This window comes from Pseudophryne corroboree, chromosome 4 (genome assembly GCF_028390025.1).
Source record: "Pseudophryne corroboree isolate aPseCor3 chromosome 4, aPseCor3.hap2, whole genome shotgun sequence".
NCBI classification, from domain to species: domain Eukaryota; kingdom Metazoa; phylum Chordata; class Amphibia; order Anura; family Myobatrachidae; genus Pseudophryne; species Pseudophryne corroboree.
Genome location: NC_086447.1, coordinates 211422233 through 211445374, shown reverse-complemented (window position 1 = coordinate 211445374; position 23142 = coordinate 211422233). Strand labels below are relative to the sequence as shown.

The window sequence follows — 23142 nt, the reverse complement described above, 5'->3', positions numbered from 1 at the left end:
CGGGCAACGATGCGCGTGCGCAGTGCGCCCGCTGCGCATGCGCATTCTAGACTCGTTCGCACCGCAGCGACAAACTGCTGCGTGCGAACGTGTCGGAATGACCCCCTTAGTCATGTGCGTTGTTGGGATGTGGCTTCATGTTTCTCGCCTACTGACCTGCTGGCTACAACAGTGACATACCAGTTTGACAACATATATTTTAAATATCGTGACATTACTGCAATGACCTAAAAAAACACATTTGCATCATATGTATTTATAATGGTTTATTATAAATAGTAAATATTTACTGCACTTTTTTTTACATGAAACATATTGCAGCATCTGTTGCCGGTAACACCGACTACACACAGATAAAATGTAACTCCTTCCATCACCTCTAAGACGAAAAGTGTGATCTCAGCGTTAACCTTATCCTAGCTAGACCCCCTATTTAATTACCCATCATTCTTTAAGGAATGTTTTTGTGCTCTACCTCGCTTTGCTTGTCGAAAAAAAACCCGAAGAAATAAATAAGACTGTAATTCATCAACCCCCAACATAATTATTACATTTTTGTTATAAGACTTTTTTTTAACCTTTTTTTATTGCATACCCATCTAGCAATGAAAGTGGTTCATAGGAAACTCCATTTTGTCCAACTTTTTTTTTTCTTTAAAGTGCACCCACTGCATGCAAACGCCTCAGCCTTATCACTAGTTCCTAGTGATTAGGGTCAGCCCATACATGGCTGCCTCCGCTGTGCATGTTAGCAAAGGGTTCGCTTTAATGAAAGAATAAAACCATGTGTATTGTAATGCTTTATCTGGCTAAAGCTTTAGAATAAGTAATGTTGAATTATCACTTATCTTATCCCAAGTGATCAGCAGAATCTGGAATGCAGAAAGTTGCCTGATACTAATTTGGAATCCCATAAACCAACTCTTAAAACTTCGGAAATGTCTTTAGAGTAGGATTAAGCAACCCATGGCTTGCTAATTACTGCTGAAGTCCCGTAATAACCCGCCTGCCATTACCTGGCAGGGCAACCTGGGTCTTTCACCAACAGCTGGCAAACGGCAGGTTGCCTACCTCCAGTCTGGAGAAAAGCGTAACAGACAACATAGTGGAGTTCCTTTTCTCCTGTGCTAGAAAATAGAAAGTGTTGCCTTCCCATATAGAAAAGTGTGAAATCAAGTGCAAGAAAATTCCTTGAAAATGAGAAATGCTTGCAGAAAAATACACTTGCACTGTATTAGTAAGATGTGACAGGGATCTTAAAGTGAGGTATGGTATTGCACGTTAATTGACAGCCTAGAGATCAATATCATTCAATCAGAAACTGGCGCTGGGTGTTCCCCTGTCAATTATTTGCCAAATGTGTCTGCCAGTTCTTAAATGCTGGGTGTTAATCCTAATAAAGTCCTTATAAACATTAGTCATCGTTTGTCTATTTACGTCAACCTTAAATATCAAGTGGAAGATCCCACCTGAGGTTGTAACATGAAGAACTGGAATGTTATCTATACAGTCAAAACAAGCTGCACAACAACAACGTTTCAACATGACCGGGTCCTTGCTGGCACAGAATCTCATGTCTTCCTTGTTCCGTGCCAGTTGTGTGGTCATGTGCAAAATAGGTTTCTCCTCAATAGCTGTCTCATCGGGAGGAGGTAAATAGACTCTCTCCCAATTCGCTCTTGTCATTTTCATTGCCTATCCTTTGACCTGGATAGTGTTAAGCCATGTGTGTGAAGGCCAGGAAAACCTATGACGTATAAGCCAGAGCTCTGTTGAGTTGTACACTTGTAAAAGTTGTTCAGTCTCTAGAGCCAGATAAGTCTGTCCAGCAGAAATACAGGATGCCCAGTTTTGCCCTATATGATCGCCTTGATGGTAGTATTTTCCATCATCGACTGCACTTTTGTAAAAGGAGAAGTAATTATTGTCTATTTGTTTGTCTTGCAGTCAAGCTCCAGTTGGGGCTACTAATGGATGAGATTATCCATCCTGTCTAAACTTCCGGGTATAACGTCATCAGAGCCACAGTCTCTCTATGCAATATCTGGCTTCAGATAATGAAAGGCACCTGTAAGAAAAAGAAAGAGATGTTTAGAGGAGTTAAGACCAACTCACTTCAAGAGCCAGCCTGAACCATAGGTTGACACTGTCATATGTAATACTGGGATATCAAAGAATATGGCTAATATTTTTATTCCTGGGACAAGTTTGACAAACCCCTCAGAATCTGTGATCACATACGATAATGACTCTTGAACTGACTTGATTAAAGGCATGTGTTTTTAATACGGGGCATGCCCGTGGTTATTGCATGTCGGGCAAAACCTTCTGTTTTACCTAATGGCGGTCAGGTCTCATGTCTCGGCACATAATCACCTCAAGATGTCCTTGACATCACTTAAGCAAATAATTATGCAACAGATGTTTTTCAGAGAACAATCAACGAGCACCGGAGACAAAAGAGACTCAGTGAGAAAGAGAGAGTCATCAACCTTCTGTTGGAAGCCACAATGTTTCTTGTTTTTTTGTTTTATCTGATAAAAAGTCAACTCACTGCATGTGAGCGGAGCCTCCTGCCTGAATGGGAATAGTTAAAATATAGTTCAAGCTTAGAAGATAACCTGTGACCTTCCAGTGGGATGTTGGATATTGCCTTGAACTTTCAGCTTCTGAGAATGCATTTATATACATTATAAATCTCTGCATATATGACACTGATGACTGATTAAATAAATAAATATACTCACTCTGTCCATACTGGCCATATTGATACCCCGTTACAGGCTCCATGCTGTATCCTGATGTGCTATAGGTTGCTGGGCAGTATGACTGGGATGATGATAGACTATCCAAACTCTTCATGTGTTCTAGTCGCTGACTGCAGCTGGCTGATACAGCAGTAGTTGGTTCAAGACCCCCAGTTAAAGGCGATAAAGCATAGTCAGTCTGTGGTTGATGAGGCACTCCTCCGTGGTTCGTCAGAAGACCCATTACCTATAGGAAATTTAAAAAAAAATGTAATCAGTGGCATGCAATATACATATATATTCTTAAGCAATAACTTTGCCAATATACACAGTTAATGGAAATATTATTGAATATATGTTAGAAATTGCAGAATTTATTAAAAAATGTAATGAATACTCAACATACAATTGGTGTGACTTTGCACTGCAGCAAACAAACGAGATGTGGAATTTAAATCGTGGCTTTAGAAATCCTCTCTCGTAAATAATTTATTAATGGCTATTTATATAGCGCCAGTATATTTCATTGCACTTTACGATTGAGAACAAAGACTAATAAAATAAGACTGGGTAATAACATACAGACAAAGGTAAGAGTGCCTTGTTTCTAAGCTTACAGTGTATGGGATCAAAGCAGTTGATGGGCAAAGGGTGCGATTTGCAGTTGCAACGGAATAGAAACGCCCGGCACGGCTCTGCTTCTCGCACACCTTGCGGCCCGATCTCACCCCAAATTCACATAATTTTGTATGCAGCCATGTATGGGCCTCTGAACAATATTGTGCGAGTCCCATCTGCTGCAAAGGGAAGAGATTTGCTGAAGACTTCCGTTTGAAACACAGTGCTATGTCCTTCTGACCACTGACAAGGCACTTTGGGGTTTAGTTACGAAAGGTCACGTTGTAAAACCCAACCCAACACTTCTGAGCGTGTTTATGTCCAATTTTTAAAAGGCCAATGCTTTTACTAGCAATAGACAACTAGCAAAAGCATTGTCCTTTTAAATATCGGGCATAAACACCATCAGAAGTGTTCATAAATAAACACCTTTGTCTCCATTTGCACCCCTAACCATAACCAATATTTATTTAGAAGATTAGTAGGCAATGGTACTGTAAGTGCTTTTATATTTCTCTGTAAACTTTACATTATATTATATGATAGATAATGTAAATCTATATTCTAATTGATGTTTATACATGTCAGAAGTTAGAGAGGACTTTGGGCCTAATTCAGACCTGATCGCAGCAGCAAATTTGTTAGCTAACGGGCAAAACCACGTGCACTGCAGGTGGGGCAGATATAACATGTGCAGAGAGAGTTAGATTTGGGTGGGTTATATTGTTTCTGTGCAGGGTAAATACTGGCTGCTTTATTTTTACACTGCAATTTAGATTTCAGTCTGAACACACCACACCCAAATCTAAATTGGGGTACACACAAAGAGATCCGTGTTTAAAATCTAAGCATTCTGACTAGATTGCTTAGATTTTAAGCAGGGATCTGTCGTATGTATGCCCCTCAGGGATAGCGATGCGCGGCCCCGTGCATCGCTATCGCCAGTGCTAGATTGAGCCTGCATGCAGGCTCAATCTAACGGGTCGCTCACTTCACTTTCGTGTGAAGTGAGCGGCACCCCGTCCGTCTTCCCCCTTGCTCAGTACATCACGCTGTGCTGAGCGGGGGGAGATATGTGAGCTGAGCGGTCTGTGTTAAGATCGCTCAGCACACATCTCTCCCGTCAGTACCCCCCTTTACTCTCTCTGCACATGTTATATCTGCCCCCCCTCCGCAGTGCACATGGTTTTGCCCATTAGTCTTCAAGTTTGCTGCTGCGATCAGGTCTGAATTAAGCCCTTTATGTAAAAGAACAAGTTTGTAGCTCAAGTGCTTTTTTTCACATATTCTCTTAAATGTTCTTATAAATGATTCATTTAAACATTAATATGTTACAGTTTATAAACATTTATGATAAAGGGAGTTTTAATCAGTAAATAAAAATATATAAAATTAAGACAAATCTTTGTGCAAAGTGAAAAAAACAACAAAAACCCATTAAGTAAAATTTCTGGAATTCAACCAATAAAGTAGTCAATAAGTTTCACCTAAGTTTAAGCAGTGAATAAGCAGAACATTTTCATTGAAAAATGATGGGTAAATGCAGAACTCTAATAGGAAGAAGTACAAGTCGTCAGTTTAGAGTGGGCCTCACTGCATCTACTGAACTCCACTGTTGCGTGAATCTACCTGCACTGAATTAGCATCTTAATAATTTGATTTTCCTGCTTATGTCTCTTTGGAAGCTAAAAAAGGAAGTAGCCCCAGGCTTGAAGACCCCTGTATTTTTTTGTGCCGTGACCTCTTCACATGAATACAGAACCAAGGGAAGGGCACGGTCACCTCGGTCTAATCCCTTTTACCAAACTAGTGAGCATCTACTTAGCTGTGTTTCCTGTTCCAGACAAGCTCTTGTGTCCACCGTGAAAGAGCAAGCATCAGTGTTTACAGAGGCAGATCTTTGTGCAAATCTCTCACACACTTAAAAGCTGTCTGCCTGGTTTAGAATTGCCAGCATCCGTAATTGGGTAAGAATGAATATTTTTTCCTGAAGACTCGCATAATGCAATAAGGATCTCATTGCACCGCAAATAATCCCAACACATCTCTCCTGCTTCTTGAACTTCCATAGCTCCAGTTATCAGCAATGTAACCTTCTAGCTAAGTCCCATGGAAATTAAACAGTTAAAAGCTTAATCGAATGAGACATCTGCCCTAAATGGCTGCAGTGAGAATACGCTGCAAAGTTCAAATCTAGTCAATGGGCTTTTCCTAAAAAGTTCAGTTTTAATAATATTATTTCCAGATTGTTAGAGAAATAAATGGTCTGGATAATTGGAGTGCCCCATGCTTTGCCCGTAGAGACATTGTGAAAACAGATAGACAATGCTAAATGACAAACTAAACTAATCAAGGACGTGTATTCCTAAATTCAGATCACTACTTGTTTGATTATCAAGAAGTCCTTATCATTTTTATTATATATTTTTATGTTACAGTCCTGTTCAGTAATTGTTATTAGGAGACTATTCAATATAATATACAATGGGGGAGATGCATCAAACCGTGGAGCGAGATAAAGTGGAGAGAGATAAAGTACCAACCAATCAGATCCTGATATTTTTCAAACGCAGCCTACAACATGGCAGTTAGAAGCTTTAGCTCCACTTTATCTCTCCCCCAATACGTGAAAGATACAAAAATGATATTCTGGCCCTTATGTTATATCCTGCGGGATAAAGGCATCGGCACAATTCCGGTGAGATTCCCTGTATTTCTAAAGCTGTAATCAATCATTTAAAATGCAAAACCAGGACTTTTACTTTATTGTCTATTTAAAAATATGGACAGATTTGGCAGAATTGCACTGCACATGCACTGATCTACTGTACGGTTCAGAGGTGTTCACAGCTGGTTGGTAATGGGGCATTTGCATGTAGGCAGAGTTTACTGAGGACATGCTGAGAGTGTATAGAGTAGACCAGAGGTTCTCAAATGCGGTCCTCAAGGCACCCAATGGTCCAGATTTTAGGTATATCCATGGCTCAGCACAGATGGTTAAGACAAATTGGCTGATGTACTAATTAAGTCACCCATGACTAAGCATGGTTAAACATAAATCCTGTACCATCGGGGTGCCTTGAGGACCACGTTTGAGAACCTCTGGAGTAGACCATAGATGTATTTATAATGGGTGCAGAGTGTGCGGTGCACACAGGCCTCTGGGTTCCCAGAGCATACCTACCTGGTGCCGACACGTGGGTTTCTCCTTTTACGGGGCACTATCTTCCCAATTAAATCTCTGGAAAAATGTCTCTGCGCAATAAAAGCATAGACACTGTGTCTGAGCCTCTGCAATCTTGTGTGCATGCGCCATCTTTCCGAATATCACTGGCCAGATGGCTCCTCATAATAGGGGGAACCCACTTGCTGGATCCAGGTAGGATGTGGAGGGAAGACAGGGGCATGCTGCTCAAATGAGGGGGCCGCCTGCACACAGGCCCGCTCAGGCATTAATATGTCACTGGTGTACATGCAGTTGCAGCCATGCAGAGTTGCAAATTCTCCAAGATCTTTCCCTGACCTGGCACAATTGCATACTTTTACTGATGAGGGCTATTGAACCAAGCATATGGATAGTGGTGCAGAGGTCATATGCAGGCGTGCCGAGAGGTTGCGAACTGATTACCTGCGCTCGGGCTGGCTGGAGAGATACAGTGGGAGTCTGGGTCAGCTGCTAAGGAGGGTATTGCTCCACTCTGCAGCGCATGGCATTGCACATAGCATTTTTTCAGGATTTTTGAGAGGACATAGGCATGCATTACAGATTTGACCACGCCCCCACCCAGTACTTTTATCAGCTCCTGATGGCCCTGGTCAATTGGATGTACAATTTGGCATACCGGTGAACATCTGTATTTAGTTCAGTGCAAGCAATGCAATTGTAATTAAGGTCAACTTTCATAAAACTCTGAATCAATTCCAGTGGGAGCAGCCATTTTGAGTGTGCACATGAAATCAGTAAGGACCAGCAGCAACACATGGCACAATTATGTCACTGGTTTCTAGTAATACATAAGGTGAATTTTCATGTTGGTATAGCCTGCAAAATGGCTGACCATTTTGTATGTGAGCCATACATTAGGTGCAGATCATATTCCTCTTTCTTGACATTTTCTAAATTAAGTCCAATTTTTTTCCTATATTTTATGGTATGTCTCCAGTACTAGAGGAGTTAACTGTTCATATTTGACACATGTGTAGCGTGTAATTTACAGAAGCTTCCTCCACAGGAAGCCCGGACACGTTGTCCTGAAGATGTCCAGAGCATTGCTCTATTGTGATGGGAAACAGATGCAGGCCAGAGCTTCCAGTTCTAAGAAAAATGGTGCCACCTGCTCTGTGCTATTCCCGCTGCGTAGAATGACTGTGAATTCCTCAGCCGTGTTCACACGGGCATGAATCAACTAATGGCAGTTTCTATCTCTCATACTTCTCTATGGACATCTCCATCATGTGTCTTTAATGGCATACACCTTGATGGGATTTCTCCAGCTAAGCCCATTCATTATAGAATCAATCTTTAGCAAATATATGTGTGTGGGAGACTTCAGTACAGTACCACACGGCTATATGTAAAACCTATTATTGTTAATAAAAAAACTGACAGTATATTTCATGTAGCAGGAAGACTGCATACAGACACCTGTCCCCAGCTATTAAGACTTTGCAGTTGATATACAGTATACCAGAGCATAGCTGGTTCTGCAATATACAACTCTTGGGGGTACATTTACTAAGCAGTGATAAGAGCGGAGAAGTGAGCCAGTGGAGAAGTTGCCCATGGCAACCAATCAGCACTGAAGTAACATTTATAATTTGCATACTATAAGATTATACAGAGCTGCTGATTGGTTAATGGGGAAATTTCTCCACTGACTCACTTCTCCGTTCTTATCACTGCTTAGTAAATGTACCCCTTAGTTTCAGCGCATCTTTGACCAAGTTGCTAATTTTACTGGCATTTTACTGACACTTATATCACTGCACTGAGGGGGTAATTCAGACAGAGTTGATTGCAGCAGCAAATGTATTAGCAGTTGGGCAAAACCATGTACACTGCAGGTGTGGCAGATATAACAGTTGCAGAGAGAGTTAGATTTGGGTGGGTTATTTTGTTTATGTGCAGGATAAATACTGGCTGCTTTATTTTTACACTATAATTTAGATTTCACTTTGAACATACCCCACCCAAATCTAACTCTCTGCACATGTTATATCTGCCACCCCTTCCCCCTGCAGTGCACATGGTTTTGCCCAACTGCTAACAAATTTGCTGCTGCTATCTCTGAACTAGGCCCTGAGTTGGAAAGATAACAGAGTTCAATAAATCTTTCCAAATTGGCCATGTCAGACATTAGCAGAAGGTCGGGTTCACATTAATAGGTGTCAGTGCACTACAGGAAAACATTAACTGTCTATACTAGTTTGTAAATGAGGTGATACAGCAGAAATTGGAGAGCGTGCTCTGAGTTATTGCATGAGCAGGTTGTGGGAATATTGTTCTGCTAGTTTATTAAGAGAAGCCAACACATTAAGAGACAGTACTAATTTCGGTTACTTATACTAGCTATTAAACCCTTTCTGTAGAGGCATCTTGTGTATTCCAAATGTTTCAACCAAATTCATTATTGTAACCACCCTGGGGTTTACATGTATGTATACACACACATCAGTAAATACACACATAGCATACCTACAAACACACATATAGCATACATAAACACAGCATACATACATACATACATACATACATACATACACACACCATACATTTGCATAGCAGAGCAGACACACACACACACACACACAAACACACATATAGCATACCTACATACATACATACATACATACATCAGACATACGCATGAAATACTAACACACACACACACACACACACACACACACACACACAGCAAGCATACTTAAACATTTAAAAGCTGAGCAGTCAGAAAGGAGGAGGCTGGCCACCAGAGTCCGATAGCAGATGGCATGTGAGCTGAGCAGCTCCCTTGGCCATCAGAATCCAGTGCAGAGAGCTCTGCAGTTTAGAGCTCTCCATCTGAGAAGCTGCTGCGCACATGCGGCAGCTCCGTTCACGGTCGCAAGTGGTCCGTGTACAGTGCAGAGATGGAGACAAGGCATAGAAAACAGGGCATACAAACATTGGGGGAGATTCAAATGTTTGAAAAGTCAGTTGGGAGTCTGTTTTTTCCTATCTAATAGACAGGAAAAAACAGACACCCAACCGACTTTTCAAACATTTGAATCTCCCCCATTGAATGCAAACAGCCGTCGTGTCATGCACTGGGCTAAATTTGTCTAATGGTCCATATGCATGCTGTGTGTATCTCTGCAGCCATTTGTATACTAATTTTAATATTTTAGCATTATCGGGGCACAATTGCACAACTGTGCATAAGCTACAATTCCAACAACTGTCCTACGTGAGGAGTAGGACCCCCCATTACAACCCATACACCTTACAAATGAACAGTGTTTAGCTCAGCATTGACCCATTGTCTTAATTTTGTGGCTGCATCAAGTCAATCAAATGTAGACTGCAATAAGCAGGGCTCTGATTATCTATATGCTTATACGGCTGTGTTAGTATTCATGCTACTGATGAAGCTAACCAATAGCTGATCATTAAGCACAAGTGGAAATGGTTAAATTAAACCAGTTCTTTTTGTGGTGGTACAAAGGGGTACGCGGTTCCGCCAGCATTTTTTTTTTTTGTCTAGTTTTTTTTTCATTCTTATAACTTTTTCCAAAAACATGAATAAATCTGAGAAATAATGTTTGAAAAGACTAGATTATTAATCTTCACACTTATACAGAGTAAGCCTAGGTACACCATAAACAATTATCTGGCAGATAATATGCCAGATTTAGCTGGTTGGAATGAAACTTTGGTAATGGATGAGAGCAAATGACAATCGACCATTTGCTTCCAAAAACTGTATAATGGACAAAAACAGTCGTTCATCCAAGTTGGTTAAATTTGTGTTTAAACAATCTGTATGAACGACAGGTTTTGTTAGTTTTCCAGTGTTTGGTAGCAAATGGCCGATTGTCATTTGCTCTCATCCATTACCAGATTTTCATTCCAACCAGCTAGATCTGGCAGATTATCTGCCAGATAATTGCATAGTATGTACCTAGCTTTGAGAGATATTGCAAATCATGGATCAGCTTGTAACTTTAAGTGAGTACTGGCACCTTGTTTAATACAATAAATTGCATTTTCTCTGATTTATGAAGTCTGTTCATTAAACTTTTCAAGGCTAAGTTTCACGATGAACATTTAAAGAACATCCTCGGTAAAAAATTGAATTATTTGAGAGTTCCATCATAAAGTTTTAATTCTAAAATTTTAAAAATGTAATGCCATTTGGCTGTGATTTCAATTGCCTTGTCTGTTACATTATTCTTTTAAGCGTCAAAGTATAAATAAACATGTTATACTAAGATGACAGGCCCTTTTCTCAGTACATCTTTTATGTAAAAGCACTTGTGTCCAGCGAGTCCAATTAATTAATAGATAAATCTCCGTTTCTGTTGCCTTGTTCTAAGTGATTCCATAACATTGAAAAAAAGAGAGAGAAGATTGTTTAATTTTAAAGTCAATCGCTCCTACTGTGTATTAAAAGCCGTAAAGTTTAGCCTTCCTGCTAATATGCAGTAGAAAGCGCTGAAACATAATTACACTTACAGTTAGAAAAGGGAGGTTTTATGAGTTACTTTGCCCATAGGCAGTAATGTTTATTCCGTTGCATTTTACTGCGCACTCTTTTTAACTCTCAAGTCTTTGAACTTTAAATTTTCACAGATTTATCACTGTCTAGCAGAGAGTAGCTGTAGCCGTCTCAAGATGCTAACCTCACGTAGAGGAGAGGGAAGAGACGCAAGTCGTTATTTTTGCTCCCCTTTGTGCCATTAAAATCTCATTTTCTGCCTATTAAGATGCCCTCTCAGTGCTAGAGCCAGGCTGATGAGTGTGTAATTGGGTATAATTGTCTTTTCACTTTTCATTTATGTCATTCTCAATATCCTTCTGTTTCCTCTCACTGCCGTGAGGAAGATGTGTTTGGGGAGGATACATAGCTGTGAAGCTGCCCCCACTTAGCCCCACAAAGAAGCCTGATTTTAATTATAGATTGCATGCCGTTCAGTGAAACTATTAGACACCTGAATATTATTCCCTCTGATATAATAAAAATCCCTCTGTTTAGACACACATTAACAATGTCAAACCAACCTCAGGCAGATGTGGACCGTAGTAAATCCAACCAACCTTTTGACACTCAATTACCAAGTCAATTTATTTTACTGGAATTCCCAAGTACACCACCCAAACTCTTGAATGAAAATGAACAGTATAATTATGGCTTTCAGAAGCACATATATTGGCAAGATGCCAGCATTTTTCTAACTTATTGATGCTGGTGGGTTGTTTTTTTTATTTTATTTTCATTTAACCCTAAAAAAAAAAATGATATTAAAGATATAAGAAAGATACTAATCAAATTTTCAGATATACAAATATTTACAAATGTGGTTGTAATTAGTGCGTGTGGGCATTTTCTGCCCATCACAAAGCAAGTCATTTATTTATTAATTGTTTAAAGGTGGGTACACGCTGTGCGATACGCTCCGTGAGTGGTATCACACAGTGTGTTCCCTTCCCTCCCAGGCCACCTGAAATTGTGCGTACACACTGAGCGATACCGCAAATGATATCGCTTAGTGACGTCATGCCACGGCCGGCCCGTGCATACAGTTTTGGCAGACATAGCCAAAATTGACCTGCATGTACAGACGACAGAGGGAGTCATTAACGACCCCCAGGAATGTGCATCGGCCGTCATTTTCGGCATACACACTGTGCGATATTTTAGTCAATGTCACTCCGAAGGGGGAAAATGAGCGATATTGACTAATATATTGCACAGTGTGTATGCACCTTAACACTTGGATGGCTGTGAGCAGCTACAAATATTATGTCAATATGTGTGAATATTATCTATCTTTTTTGATGTTTTAGTGGGTTTTTTACGTCTTGTTGAAATGAACTGGTGTTAGTTTGCCACACAAGCAGTTTGAAAAATTAATCAATTATTAGGATCAATATATTTGTCATAAGAGGTATAATTATATGAACAATCACTCATAACGTTTGGCCTGTAGAGAAGTTGGCTATAACAGCCGCGTAAGTGAGAGAGGCTGGAAGCTCTATTTACAAAGCAGTGTAACTAACTTATGGTTTTACATTTGTGTTGAATTTGTCTTGTGTTTTGGAAATCACGATCTTTGCTGTACAGTTCCTCCAGATTCTTTGCCTTGTGGCCACTGTCATTTTTAACTCCAGAAAGGTCCAGATTATTTTGGGGGAAGAAAAACACTTGAAAGACAGCCTACCAGCCACAGCTTTTGAAGTAGCCAGTGCGGGGGTGGAGGAGGAAAAAAGGGAAGGAAACTTGCAAAACAGAATCATGTGGCTCATATAAAGAACGCTTTATGGTTCGAATTTGGCAATTTCTCTCCTTCTTGCCCGAGGTGCTCAGCCTGTTTGGTTCTGGCACTCAGTTAAAGGAATGAAAACACTCCACTGACCTGAGGTGAAAGGCCATTGCCAATGGTGGGGTTCATGGGGTTGGAAGGCCCGGATGAGGGTACAAAGCTGTCTGTGTAGCTGGAAAATCCATGGCGGCCGCTGGGCAGGCAGTAGGCCGAGCTGTTCTCAGGGTTGGAAGGAAGGCTGCTTTGGTGAACACTGCTCGGAGGGAGAGGCTGGGGCCTGTGAACCGTGCTGCTTGGATCAGACACAGCTGGAAAAAAAGAGAAAAAAAAACATTACTCATTTTTTTTTATCTTATATACAGACATTTGTATAGGAAAATAAGCTTGAACACAGGTTCAGTATTAAAATGCACTGTGTTTACTTGGTTGCAATTAACATGCACTGAATTCATGGAATGTTCCCATAGCTAGAGGGGACTGGAATAAAATGCTGATTATGAGTAAGGTAACAGATTGGATTGGAAAGATTTCCTTCTTTTTTATAACATATTGCAATTGTTGTTCTTAGATTGGTGATTATTTTTTATTATTATTATTATTATTATTATTATTATTATTATTATTATTATTAACAGTTTCCATAGCTCTCTGTAGTGTGGGAGGACCTACCTTGTGGTATAGAAGTTGGTTGGTAGGATGTCTCTGATAACTGGTAGGCGGACAGACCTGGCATCCCTGCAGATGGAAAAGCCCCTGGAATCAGGTGGTTAAATGCCATTAACTGATTGGCTCCTGCTTGCTTCCTCCATCTGGCACGTCGGTTACTAAACCAAACCTGGAAGAGAAAGGTCCACATTAGTTGAAGAACAATGCATGTATACACAGTGCAAATCGCATTTCCTCATCGCCTGCTCAATGTGGTGGTAGACAATTTATGGGATGTACCAGGGACTTGACTAAGGGTTTACAAAGAGTACCGTCGCACAAGGCGCATATCCCCGGGTGACAGCACTTTCGCTGCCGCAATGCACCTGCATGTGGCTTGCACAGCACCTAGAATGGCACCCTGCAGCCAGTAGTGCAACTGCAGAGCCACTGTGTAGCTGCCCAGAACATTCGTAGGACGCTAAGGCCAGTGTTTTACTTTCCGGAGCCAGTTGCTTCACCCCCTAGGTGTGACATAATGATGTCACAGGTTTAAGAGTAGAGACCAACACAGAGCAAACTGCTGTCCTGTTACCAGGGCCACCATCCGGGGTGTGCTGGGGGCACAGCTGTCCTGGGCCCAGCCTTTCTGAAAGAGAGAGGAGGGCTCGGGATGCTCATGCAGCCACCTGCCCAACCACCACCATCCCCGCGTTCCGCGGTCGTGCCCGCTGTTCTGCCGCTGTCCCTCGACCCTCCAGCAGCTCTGTATTGAAAACTTCCCTCCCAAAATGGCCACCGCCACAGAGGAGGCAGTTATTCAAGATACTAGAGGAGCCCTCTAGTATCTTGAATAACTGTCTCCTCTGAGGCGGCGGACATTTTGGGAGGGACGTTTTCAATACAGCTGCAGGAGGACGGAGGAGAGCAGCAGAACAGCAGGGATGGAGGTGGGCAGGCAGCAACATCAGCCTCCCGACAGTGGCACATGTATGTATGTATGTATTTATGTATGTATGTATGTATGTATGTATGTATGCATGCATGTATACACACACACACACACACACACATTAACTGGTGCAATTTTAAAGCTGACTCCTCCACAGTGGGGGGGGGGGGCCTGCCTATTTTGTCAATCCCAGGCCCCGCAATTTCTGATGGCAGCCCTGCCTGTTACAGCACTGGGCTGGACCCACATTCATCATATCAATTCACTGAATAACAGTGGCATCCCAAATAAACCCACACCTCTGAGATGTCACCAATTCCTAGATAATCGTTATACTTTCTTCTCATGAGTATTGGATCTGTCCACAAAATGTGTGAAGGCTATGGGAACACTTTAAGGAAACATGCAGAGAAAACAGGCATTGCAGAGTTTTATAATAAAATGAAAGAAAAACCAAAATGTATTAATGGAAATGTCACCAATTCATACTGAAACTTGATAGTATAGATTTATTTACGGTGAAAAAAAGGTTAGCATGTAAGGAAATAAATGAAAGATATATTTGAAATATTTATTATTCCCTTACAAGGGAAGGAGCTTGTGTTATTTCTAGTATCATTTAACTTGGTTATACAACATTGTAATTCTCAAATTAGAACCAGTGAGATGACATCACTATCCTTCATGTGCACTTTGGGATTTCATCAAAAGTGAAATGAATGGCCAGCCTTCTCTAGGGTATAATGATGGTTGAACCGTATAACATATAGACTGTCTTGTGCAAGGACAGATTGTGCAGTGGTTAGAGTTCTGACCAGCCACCCTATCTCCCTGGGGTTCTAGAACATCGTAATCCAAAAAGAGCCATACAGTAAAATGTAAATAATTATTGTCTCATGATATGGTCACTGAGAGTCCCCACTATAGTATCTGAAAGAAGCACTGCTAAACAATGCGGATTTGCATGATAGGAACTAAAATGAGTACTAATTAAGGACTATACTAAATATTGTCATATTTTTTGTGGTTCCTCAGCGGTCAGATTACTTTGTGTTGTTGATCATTGCTGGTATATTAAAGAGACATTTCACAGATGAACCTAAAGACATTATTCAATCATTTATAACAATTAATACAATTCTTACTTATGCGGATAAAATGTCACAGCTGCAAACATAATTTTATATGGTCCTATGTTTGATTCAATGTTTTTAGCAATGTGGACTAAACCAGTGTTGGCAGTTTGTAGGGTTATGAGAGGGGGAAACAAAGTCAAATTGAGTGGTCTCGGGAGGCTGCTGTCCTCCCTTTAATAAAAAGCGTCAACTACAAAAATCAAAAAGGTCTCACAGACTCCACAGCAGTTTAACCGCTTTACTGCTGCGGTAATGTGAGGTCCTGTGCACCTCTTCAGCAGCAAAGGGGTCCTGAATGACAGTGATATGCCGCTTCATGCTGAGCTCAGTTAAAGACCCATATGTTAGATGTTCAGGGGAATTTGTTAGGCTGTAGATCATGGTAATAGTGTGACAGGTTATGAGTCCCTAGGGATCTGAGGAAGCCATAAGGAATGTTGTGAAGTCAGAGGGTTAAAGACACATTATAACAGCTGCAAAAAGGCTCCTACAATTGCCTGGTATGGGTCATCAACTTACAAAAACAAATGTTTTCTTTTTTTTCGAAACACAACATCGTTTATTACTTCTGTTAACATGATAAGGCTTTTCCCCCCATTTTGTACTACTTTGTTTTGTCTTCCTCCTATACATTATCCAATGTGTGCAATCATGGGTTGCCATGGGGTAAGTATGAAGATGCACGTATGGATGTACTGTATGTATGTATGTATGTATGTATGTATGTATGGAATTCATGTACTTTGGAATTGTCTACATACTTCCTGTGCACCGTAGAAACATCTAGTACCCATTCCTCATCCAGGGCCATTTTTATGCAGGAATTCTCCTGAAAACGGACCTCAAAAATGTAGCGTCTTGAGGCTGTATGAAGAGAGTCCCTCCATTTTCAATTGCCAAAGCAGCCACCATTGGTTTCTATGGGCATATGGGCTACATTACACCATTTGTTTAATGGGAAAAAGATCCTTTGGATTTCTTGCCACAGGCAAATAATGATGTATGCTCAACATTTATCAGATCAGGTCAGCATTCGGCTCGCTGGGTCTGTAACCCAGCAGCAATGTAATAGTGGTCGTTATCATTTTGCTTCCAACTGTTCACCAGAAGGGGTTGTTATTGGAACCCTTGTCCCAGAAGGGTAAATTTTGTCATAATTACACTCATCAGAAACCTGAATATAGCTTATATTACAGGCCTGGCCAACCTGTAGCTCGCTAGCCATTGTGAAACTACAAGTCCTAGCATGTTCTGGCACAGTTTTACTGTTAGTGAATGCTAAAACTGTGGCAGTGCATGCTGGGATGTGTAATTTCACAACAGCTGGAGAGCCACAGGTTGGCCAGGCCTGCTAGTATATTGGAAGAAACTGGAAGATGTAATGGAACATGTATTTGTATTTAGAGAGCTGCAGAGCCAGAAATACAATGGTGTAAATTTACTAAAGTTTCTAAAACAGTGAATTGGTGATATTGCCCACAGCAACCAATTAGATGCTGTGTAACCTTTTCTAAAAGGCAATAGAGAAATTATAGACAGCATCTGACTGGTTGCTATGGGCAGTATCACCATATCTCTGTTTTAGAAGCGTTAGTAAATGTGCCCATATGTGACTATTTCTATTGGTTTGCACACAAAGTGGAAAAATGTATTTGAAATAAATAAAACAATTCTGGACAGCATAGGAAGAAGTTTGCTGCGTACCTGCACTCGTGCCTCAGTGAGCTTTGCTCTTTGAGCTAGTTCCTCTCGAGTGTAAATATCTGGGTAGTGAGTTCTCTCGAATGCTCGCTCAAGTTCCTCCAGTTGCTCAGCAGTAAAGGTGGTTCTGCTCCTACGTTGCTTCCTCTTCAGCGGGAGGTCTGGTTCGGAGTCAATATCGGAACCTTCTTCAGACTGTGGCGATGAGGGAGCTGAAGGAAACAGAGGACACTATTGGGAACGGGAAATACATAGCTATGTCCAGCTATAAATAAATGACGTTGGTGAGGAACAACAGTTCCACATAATCCATAAAAAGTCACCAGTAAAATCTGTTTTCCAATGTTAGACATTGTTCATGGTTACGTTAGCTGAGGAGATTGCCAAGAAAGACATCTTCTCAATCAAATGCCACTGAGGCCCTTTAAGTTCTTTCCTCTGATGATAACATGTTATAAGATAAAAGACTGTCATCTATCAAGTTTGTTCTTCCAGACCATGTGAAAATACACTGCTTATTAAAACTGGATCGTACTTATGCACAGACATACAAAACAAACAAGACCTTTCTAGTAAAGCCCAGTGGACAAAGCATAACATCATAGTATCTGGCGTTGTGCTTTTAAAGAGGCACTGGAGATAAAATTTGGCCTGAGCATATTCCTACGTGCACAGAGCTATAATTCATCAATCTAATGTACCCAGACCCTAACTGGGTGTACTACATCACTGCTTATCCCAACAAGGGACCTTTTTCTCAAATCATTATATAAAGCAGTAAGAAACATCATAGATTCATTCTATTTTCAAGCTAGGAACCATTAACTTGTTTTCTGTTATTAGCAGCAAATGGAAAGAACTGAAATACCAAGGGCTACTAATAATACCCTTTGTAGAACCCATAGAACTGCCTCATTCTATAAATGGGCCAACATATAAACAAATATATTATTATAGCTTAAATTGCTGGAGTGCTAAGTCTGATCAGAGTGCTCTTTATAGGGTACAGAATCCCCTTTTATCATAAAATGAGTTCTTTTTCTCCTTTCAATTTGGTTTAGGCTTAGATCTATCTATTCTTACCCTAGCGGGGATGCCTTCAATTATAGAAACTCATGTGACCAACGTCTTATGACACTGGGTTGCAGTGCTGTGCACATAAATATCTCCTCGGGCTGCAGCCTAGGTCACAAGTGCGATGGGACATGGAAGCTGACTAATTCTGAAACCCCTTTTAATTAAACTTCACAGCCAGGCTGGTGCTGCCACTTATCCTTAGAAGGCAGGGACTTTGTAATCCAGCCAGGCTGGTCTCAGATACCTTTTCTGTCCTTGATCTCATTGTTAACAAAATCCCTATTCTCAAGGAGGTTCTTAGGAGCACAATTTACAGGGAATCCGGTCTTTCCATAGTTTATGTTAGAGAATCCAATAAATTCATGTAAATCTATGATGGACTTTCTTGGGTACAATCCGTTTTTATTATGAAATCTATTTTTAAGGTTTATACATAGTTATAAAAAATCAACAGTGATTGGTTCATAGAAATCCACTACCAATCGATAGTACTGAAAAATATGATTATACTTAAAAATCAGCATATTTCTAACACTACAAACAGAACAGCTGGCACAACTGTACAGAGTATTGCATTTACATCATATAACTATGTATACACCAGTTTGCTTAAGGTACCTTGATGGAAATCCCTGTTGTATTGTATGTAAATGCAAGAATGCTGATTCCCAAGAGTTTTGAACGTATTTACACATACATCCATAGAAGTGTGACGGGGCTTCTCACATAGGCAGTACATTTAGTAAGGGCCTATTAATGCACATGCAGCACAGGCAGTCGATCACATATAGTATACTGTATATGAATATTAGGATATATATCTTTTGCACTTTGCATACAGGGACTAGAGGCCCATCACTGCTTTTGCTGAGGCACGCTTAACTGCGCTCTAGAGCTATAATTGTTGAAGGCACTCGTAGTAAAGCACATTCATGGCAAGCTGAGGTTTGTTTTGAGACAATGGGGGGAAGATTGAGGGGCCCGAAATACCTGAAAGCCTAGGGGCCCGGCCATGGGCTAATACAGCCTTGCTTGCATAGGACAGGTACAAGTCCATGATGATGAGAACTAATAGTAACTAGGTGCAAATTCTGACCCGGATGCATCTTGTAATACACATACAGCTCCACGTGTGGGATTACACTATTCTTCTGCTCATTATACTTCCAATCCTGCATCAGCCCCTGTGCCCATACCTTTACCTTATAGAAATCAACCTCATCATTTACTTTTATTTACTTATGTTGTTATTTATTTATTAATGTTCATTTATGTAGTAGCAGCACTAAACTGAGACTAGTAATTAGCAGACTGAGAGGTAAGCACACGTCATATAAGATCTATAATATCTTGTTATTGTTATAGAGCTGTGCCATTACTATAACCCCCTTGTTTTCATTGTAGATGTTACTTTACCCTATGCATACAACTGAATGCAGTAATTGAAGCTTATTATTAACTACTAGTATAATTAGGCTTTTTAGGAATTAGTAAATAAACAATTAACTTACTTTGGCAGGGCATTTTATTAAGAGATGTTAGAGTGTGATGGGTGAATAGAGAAACAGGGAATGCTTCCAATAGACTGTCTTTTATTATTCGGACCTAACCATCCTGTGGGGAAAAGACTGTTGAAAGGAGTAGATGATTGCATAGATTCAGGTGAACCTGTGCTGATGCATCCAGGTATACGGGGGAGACAACTTAGGTATATGTGTGAGATACATGGCACTTGCTTGTAAGTGCAACTTTAGGGAAGATTTGTCAAACCTTCGTAAGAGGACAAGTGGAGATGTTGCCCATATCAACCAATGAGGTTCTAGCAATCATTTATCTAATACATTATGTAAAGCAATAGCTATAATTGGATTGGTTGCTATGGGCAACAACTCCACTCATCCTCTTTAGAGTTTTTGGTACATCTCCCCATTTATGTTCCATTATTGTAATAAACCACAAATCATTGGAAGCATCCTCTGTTCTGGGAATTACCAGAATACCACTCCAATTTCTGGATTATCTATGGTCACACTTCTGTACAGGGGCGGAATAAGGAAGGGGAGGACCCGTGTACAGCCTCTGTTCGTGAGCTCCCTCTCTCACCAGCATTTTCTGCAGCAGACTCTGGCCCTTGCTACTGTGCATGCGGGTGCCATTTTCCCATATATTTCTAAAGTGAGCCTGCATAGATCTCCAGAAACATGGAGCCTGTACCATGTTCCCATTAATACCTGTGGCACTGACGGAGAGGTAAGTATCACGAATGGATGCAGAGTATGCTGTGTGGGCTCCATTATGGATAGACCTATGCTTGTCTGGCAGAGTATGGAAGAAATTCCCTACAACAGTACTGCAAGAATCGGCCCTGGAGAAATTGCAGAAGACCTCTGTGATAATATTGGACATACTGTGGGCAATACTTGTCCTGGGAAGTGGTGATTTTTGCTTCTCGCTGTTTGTTTGTACAGGGTATATTATTAATAATTCTCTAACTGTTGAGATTTAATAACAACGCGTATATTTCTTCATCAATAGTTATTTACAGTATATAGCGCACACATATTAACCAGCGCTTTACACAAAATATTTTGGTCATTTACATCAGTTCTTGTCCTAGTGTAGATTACAGTCAGTGGGCCGGATGTACTAAGCGGAAAATGCGGTAAACTCCCTGTTTACCGCATTTTCCTGATGTACTAACCCCCGGCCGGCAGGTCAGCGCCACGGCGGGGTACGCCAGCTTTAGCTGGCGATAGTCCATAGAAGCCTATGGGCTTCTCTCCGTGGCGCTGTGTGAGGGATCCGATCGGATCCCTCCCAGCATGCCCTGCGGCCACCCCCATCACCCCGCGCATGCGCAGACTGACTCCCGGGCCGAATCCCGGAAGTCAGGCTGCCGCTGCGCATCGCGGAGGTCAGCTCTTATCGGAAGAGCTGTCCTCCGCAATGCTGATTGCATATGTTAGTACATATGCGATCAGCATCGTGGCGCAGGGCGGCGATGGGCGGTGATGTACATTAGTACATCCCGCCCTATATGTCCTATATTTCCTATGCTGTTCAGCAATATTTCCCAACCTCTGAGTCCAGATTTTAAGGATAGCTTTACTTGAGCACAGGTGACTTAATTAGTAACTTTGTTATATTAATTGAACTATCTGTGCTCAAGCATCGACACCTGAAAATCTGAACTGTTAATGTGCCTTGAGGACCAAGGTTGGGAAACAATACATGGTCCAACTGTCCTGCTTTCTGCGGGACAGTCCCACTTTCAGGGACAGTCCCTCCATCCCATTCACTGTGTCCTGCGGGGGAGGGGGGTTGGGAGGGAGCAGAAGCACCCAGTCTGACTGCTAGAGCTTGGGAGCAGCCTAGCCTCTCCGGGAGTACTGCGCATAACCCCCTTTCTCGGGCACGTGCAGGATCCTGATTTTAGACTCAGATTAAATAGCAGTTGTACAGTGCAGTTCTGGTTTTGCAATTTGGTGTATAACCCAGAAATATACTTTTGAATGCGAGAGCCCGTTTCATCCTATTTGTTACACCAGCAGCGTGAAGTTTGGGCTGCTAATAAAATACGCAGGAGGCAGAGGAGATTTATTCAGCCTTTAACAATCTCCATTGTACAGTACAGAAGCCACAGTATAGTGCTGCAGCCCCAGTTCTATAAATCAGAAGGGCTTCCACCAGAAGCCATGTTTAGAGATGAAGTGTCAGAATCCAGATACAAGAACTTATATCGCACAGGACATTAGTCCTCTGGCCGGCCCTGAGTAAATGACACCCAGCCTTTGTGATCTTTTGGGATTTTTTTGTTGACTTACTTGGTTTGTCTTTGTTGGGGCCCCCGAGAAATGGCCTGTGGCTGGGGCCTTTTCTACCAATTTCCACGCTCCATCTGTGGTATCCATTAACAGAGTCTATACCAGCATTCAGGCCTGTGACACCTGCCTGGCAGGGAGTAAGATACACAAAGAAAACTGGAGTAGAAAAAAAGGGGGGGTGGAAGGTTTCTTTTTTTTTTTTTTTTTTGGGATGATGTGGGGGAGGCTGAAGAGGAGGGTTTGAAATGAGCTCACAGTAGGGGTTAATCCAAGACCCTCTACTCTACATCATTTAGCACCTGGAGTTGTAACCCCACCCTGTATTCCACAAAAGTACAAGTCTGTGCCCTTCAAGAAACACGTATATCATCATTGTCACTGTAAATCTGCATTGTACACACGATTTTCTAATCATGCCTGTGTTTAAAGTGTTCTTAATCTCTATATTTTATTTTTTTTAAATCAATATTGGGTGACACATAAATAAATTAGATCAAACATTCTGTAGAACGAAGAACCCTCCACACAATATTTTTTTGATACACTTTCCTAACTACACAATTAATATTAATAATTAATTAAAAGCAAAATATAACATAATTGATCACCGTGATTTAACAGCGATCTTGAGCATGAGGGACCTGTTAGAGGTCAACATGTATTTCAAACGCATGCACATATATTATTATTATTATTATTACATTTTATTTATAAGGCGCCACAAGTGTTTTGCAGCGTCGTACAGAGGACAGTTCAGGGAGACAAAACTTAGCATTACAGTAAATAAATAACAAATATATCAAATTCCACAACAAACATTTGCAAAAAAAAACAACAACAATTATTTGTGTGCAATGGTGTGAAACATTTCTCTGACTTTTTTGCACATTATAAAGTATTAAATTGGTGCTTGGCCTACA

General features: G+C 41.0%; 1 protein-coding gene across 1 annotated transcript in view; it reads right to left on the bottom strand.

Annotated features, from left to right (window-relative positions):
- Window positions 1-270: 270 nt before the first annotated feature.
- Window positions 271-23142, bottom strand: part of PAX3 (paired box 3) — an 82599-nt gene continuing 59727 nt past the window's right edge. Inside the window, exons 5-9 of the mRNA XM_063919566.1 lie at window positions 17325-17533; window positions 13557-13722; window positions 12981-13195; window positions 2748-2994; window positions 271-2068 (exon numbers count right to left, since the gene is read on the bottom strand). Of these exons, the coding sequence (XP_063775636.1) occupies window positions 2034-2068; window positions 2748-2994; window positions 12981-13195; window positions 13557-13722; window positions 17325-17533 (872 nt within the window). The 3' untranslated portion in view covers window positions 271-2033. The remainder of the gene's footprint in view (window positions 2069-2747; window positions 2995-12980; window positions 13196-13556; window positions 13723-17324; window positions 17534-23142) is intronic.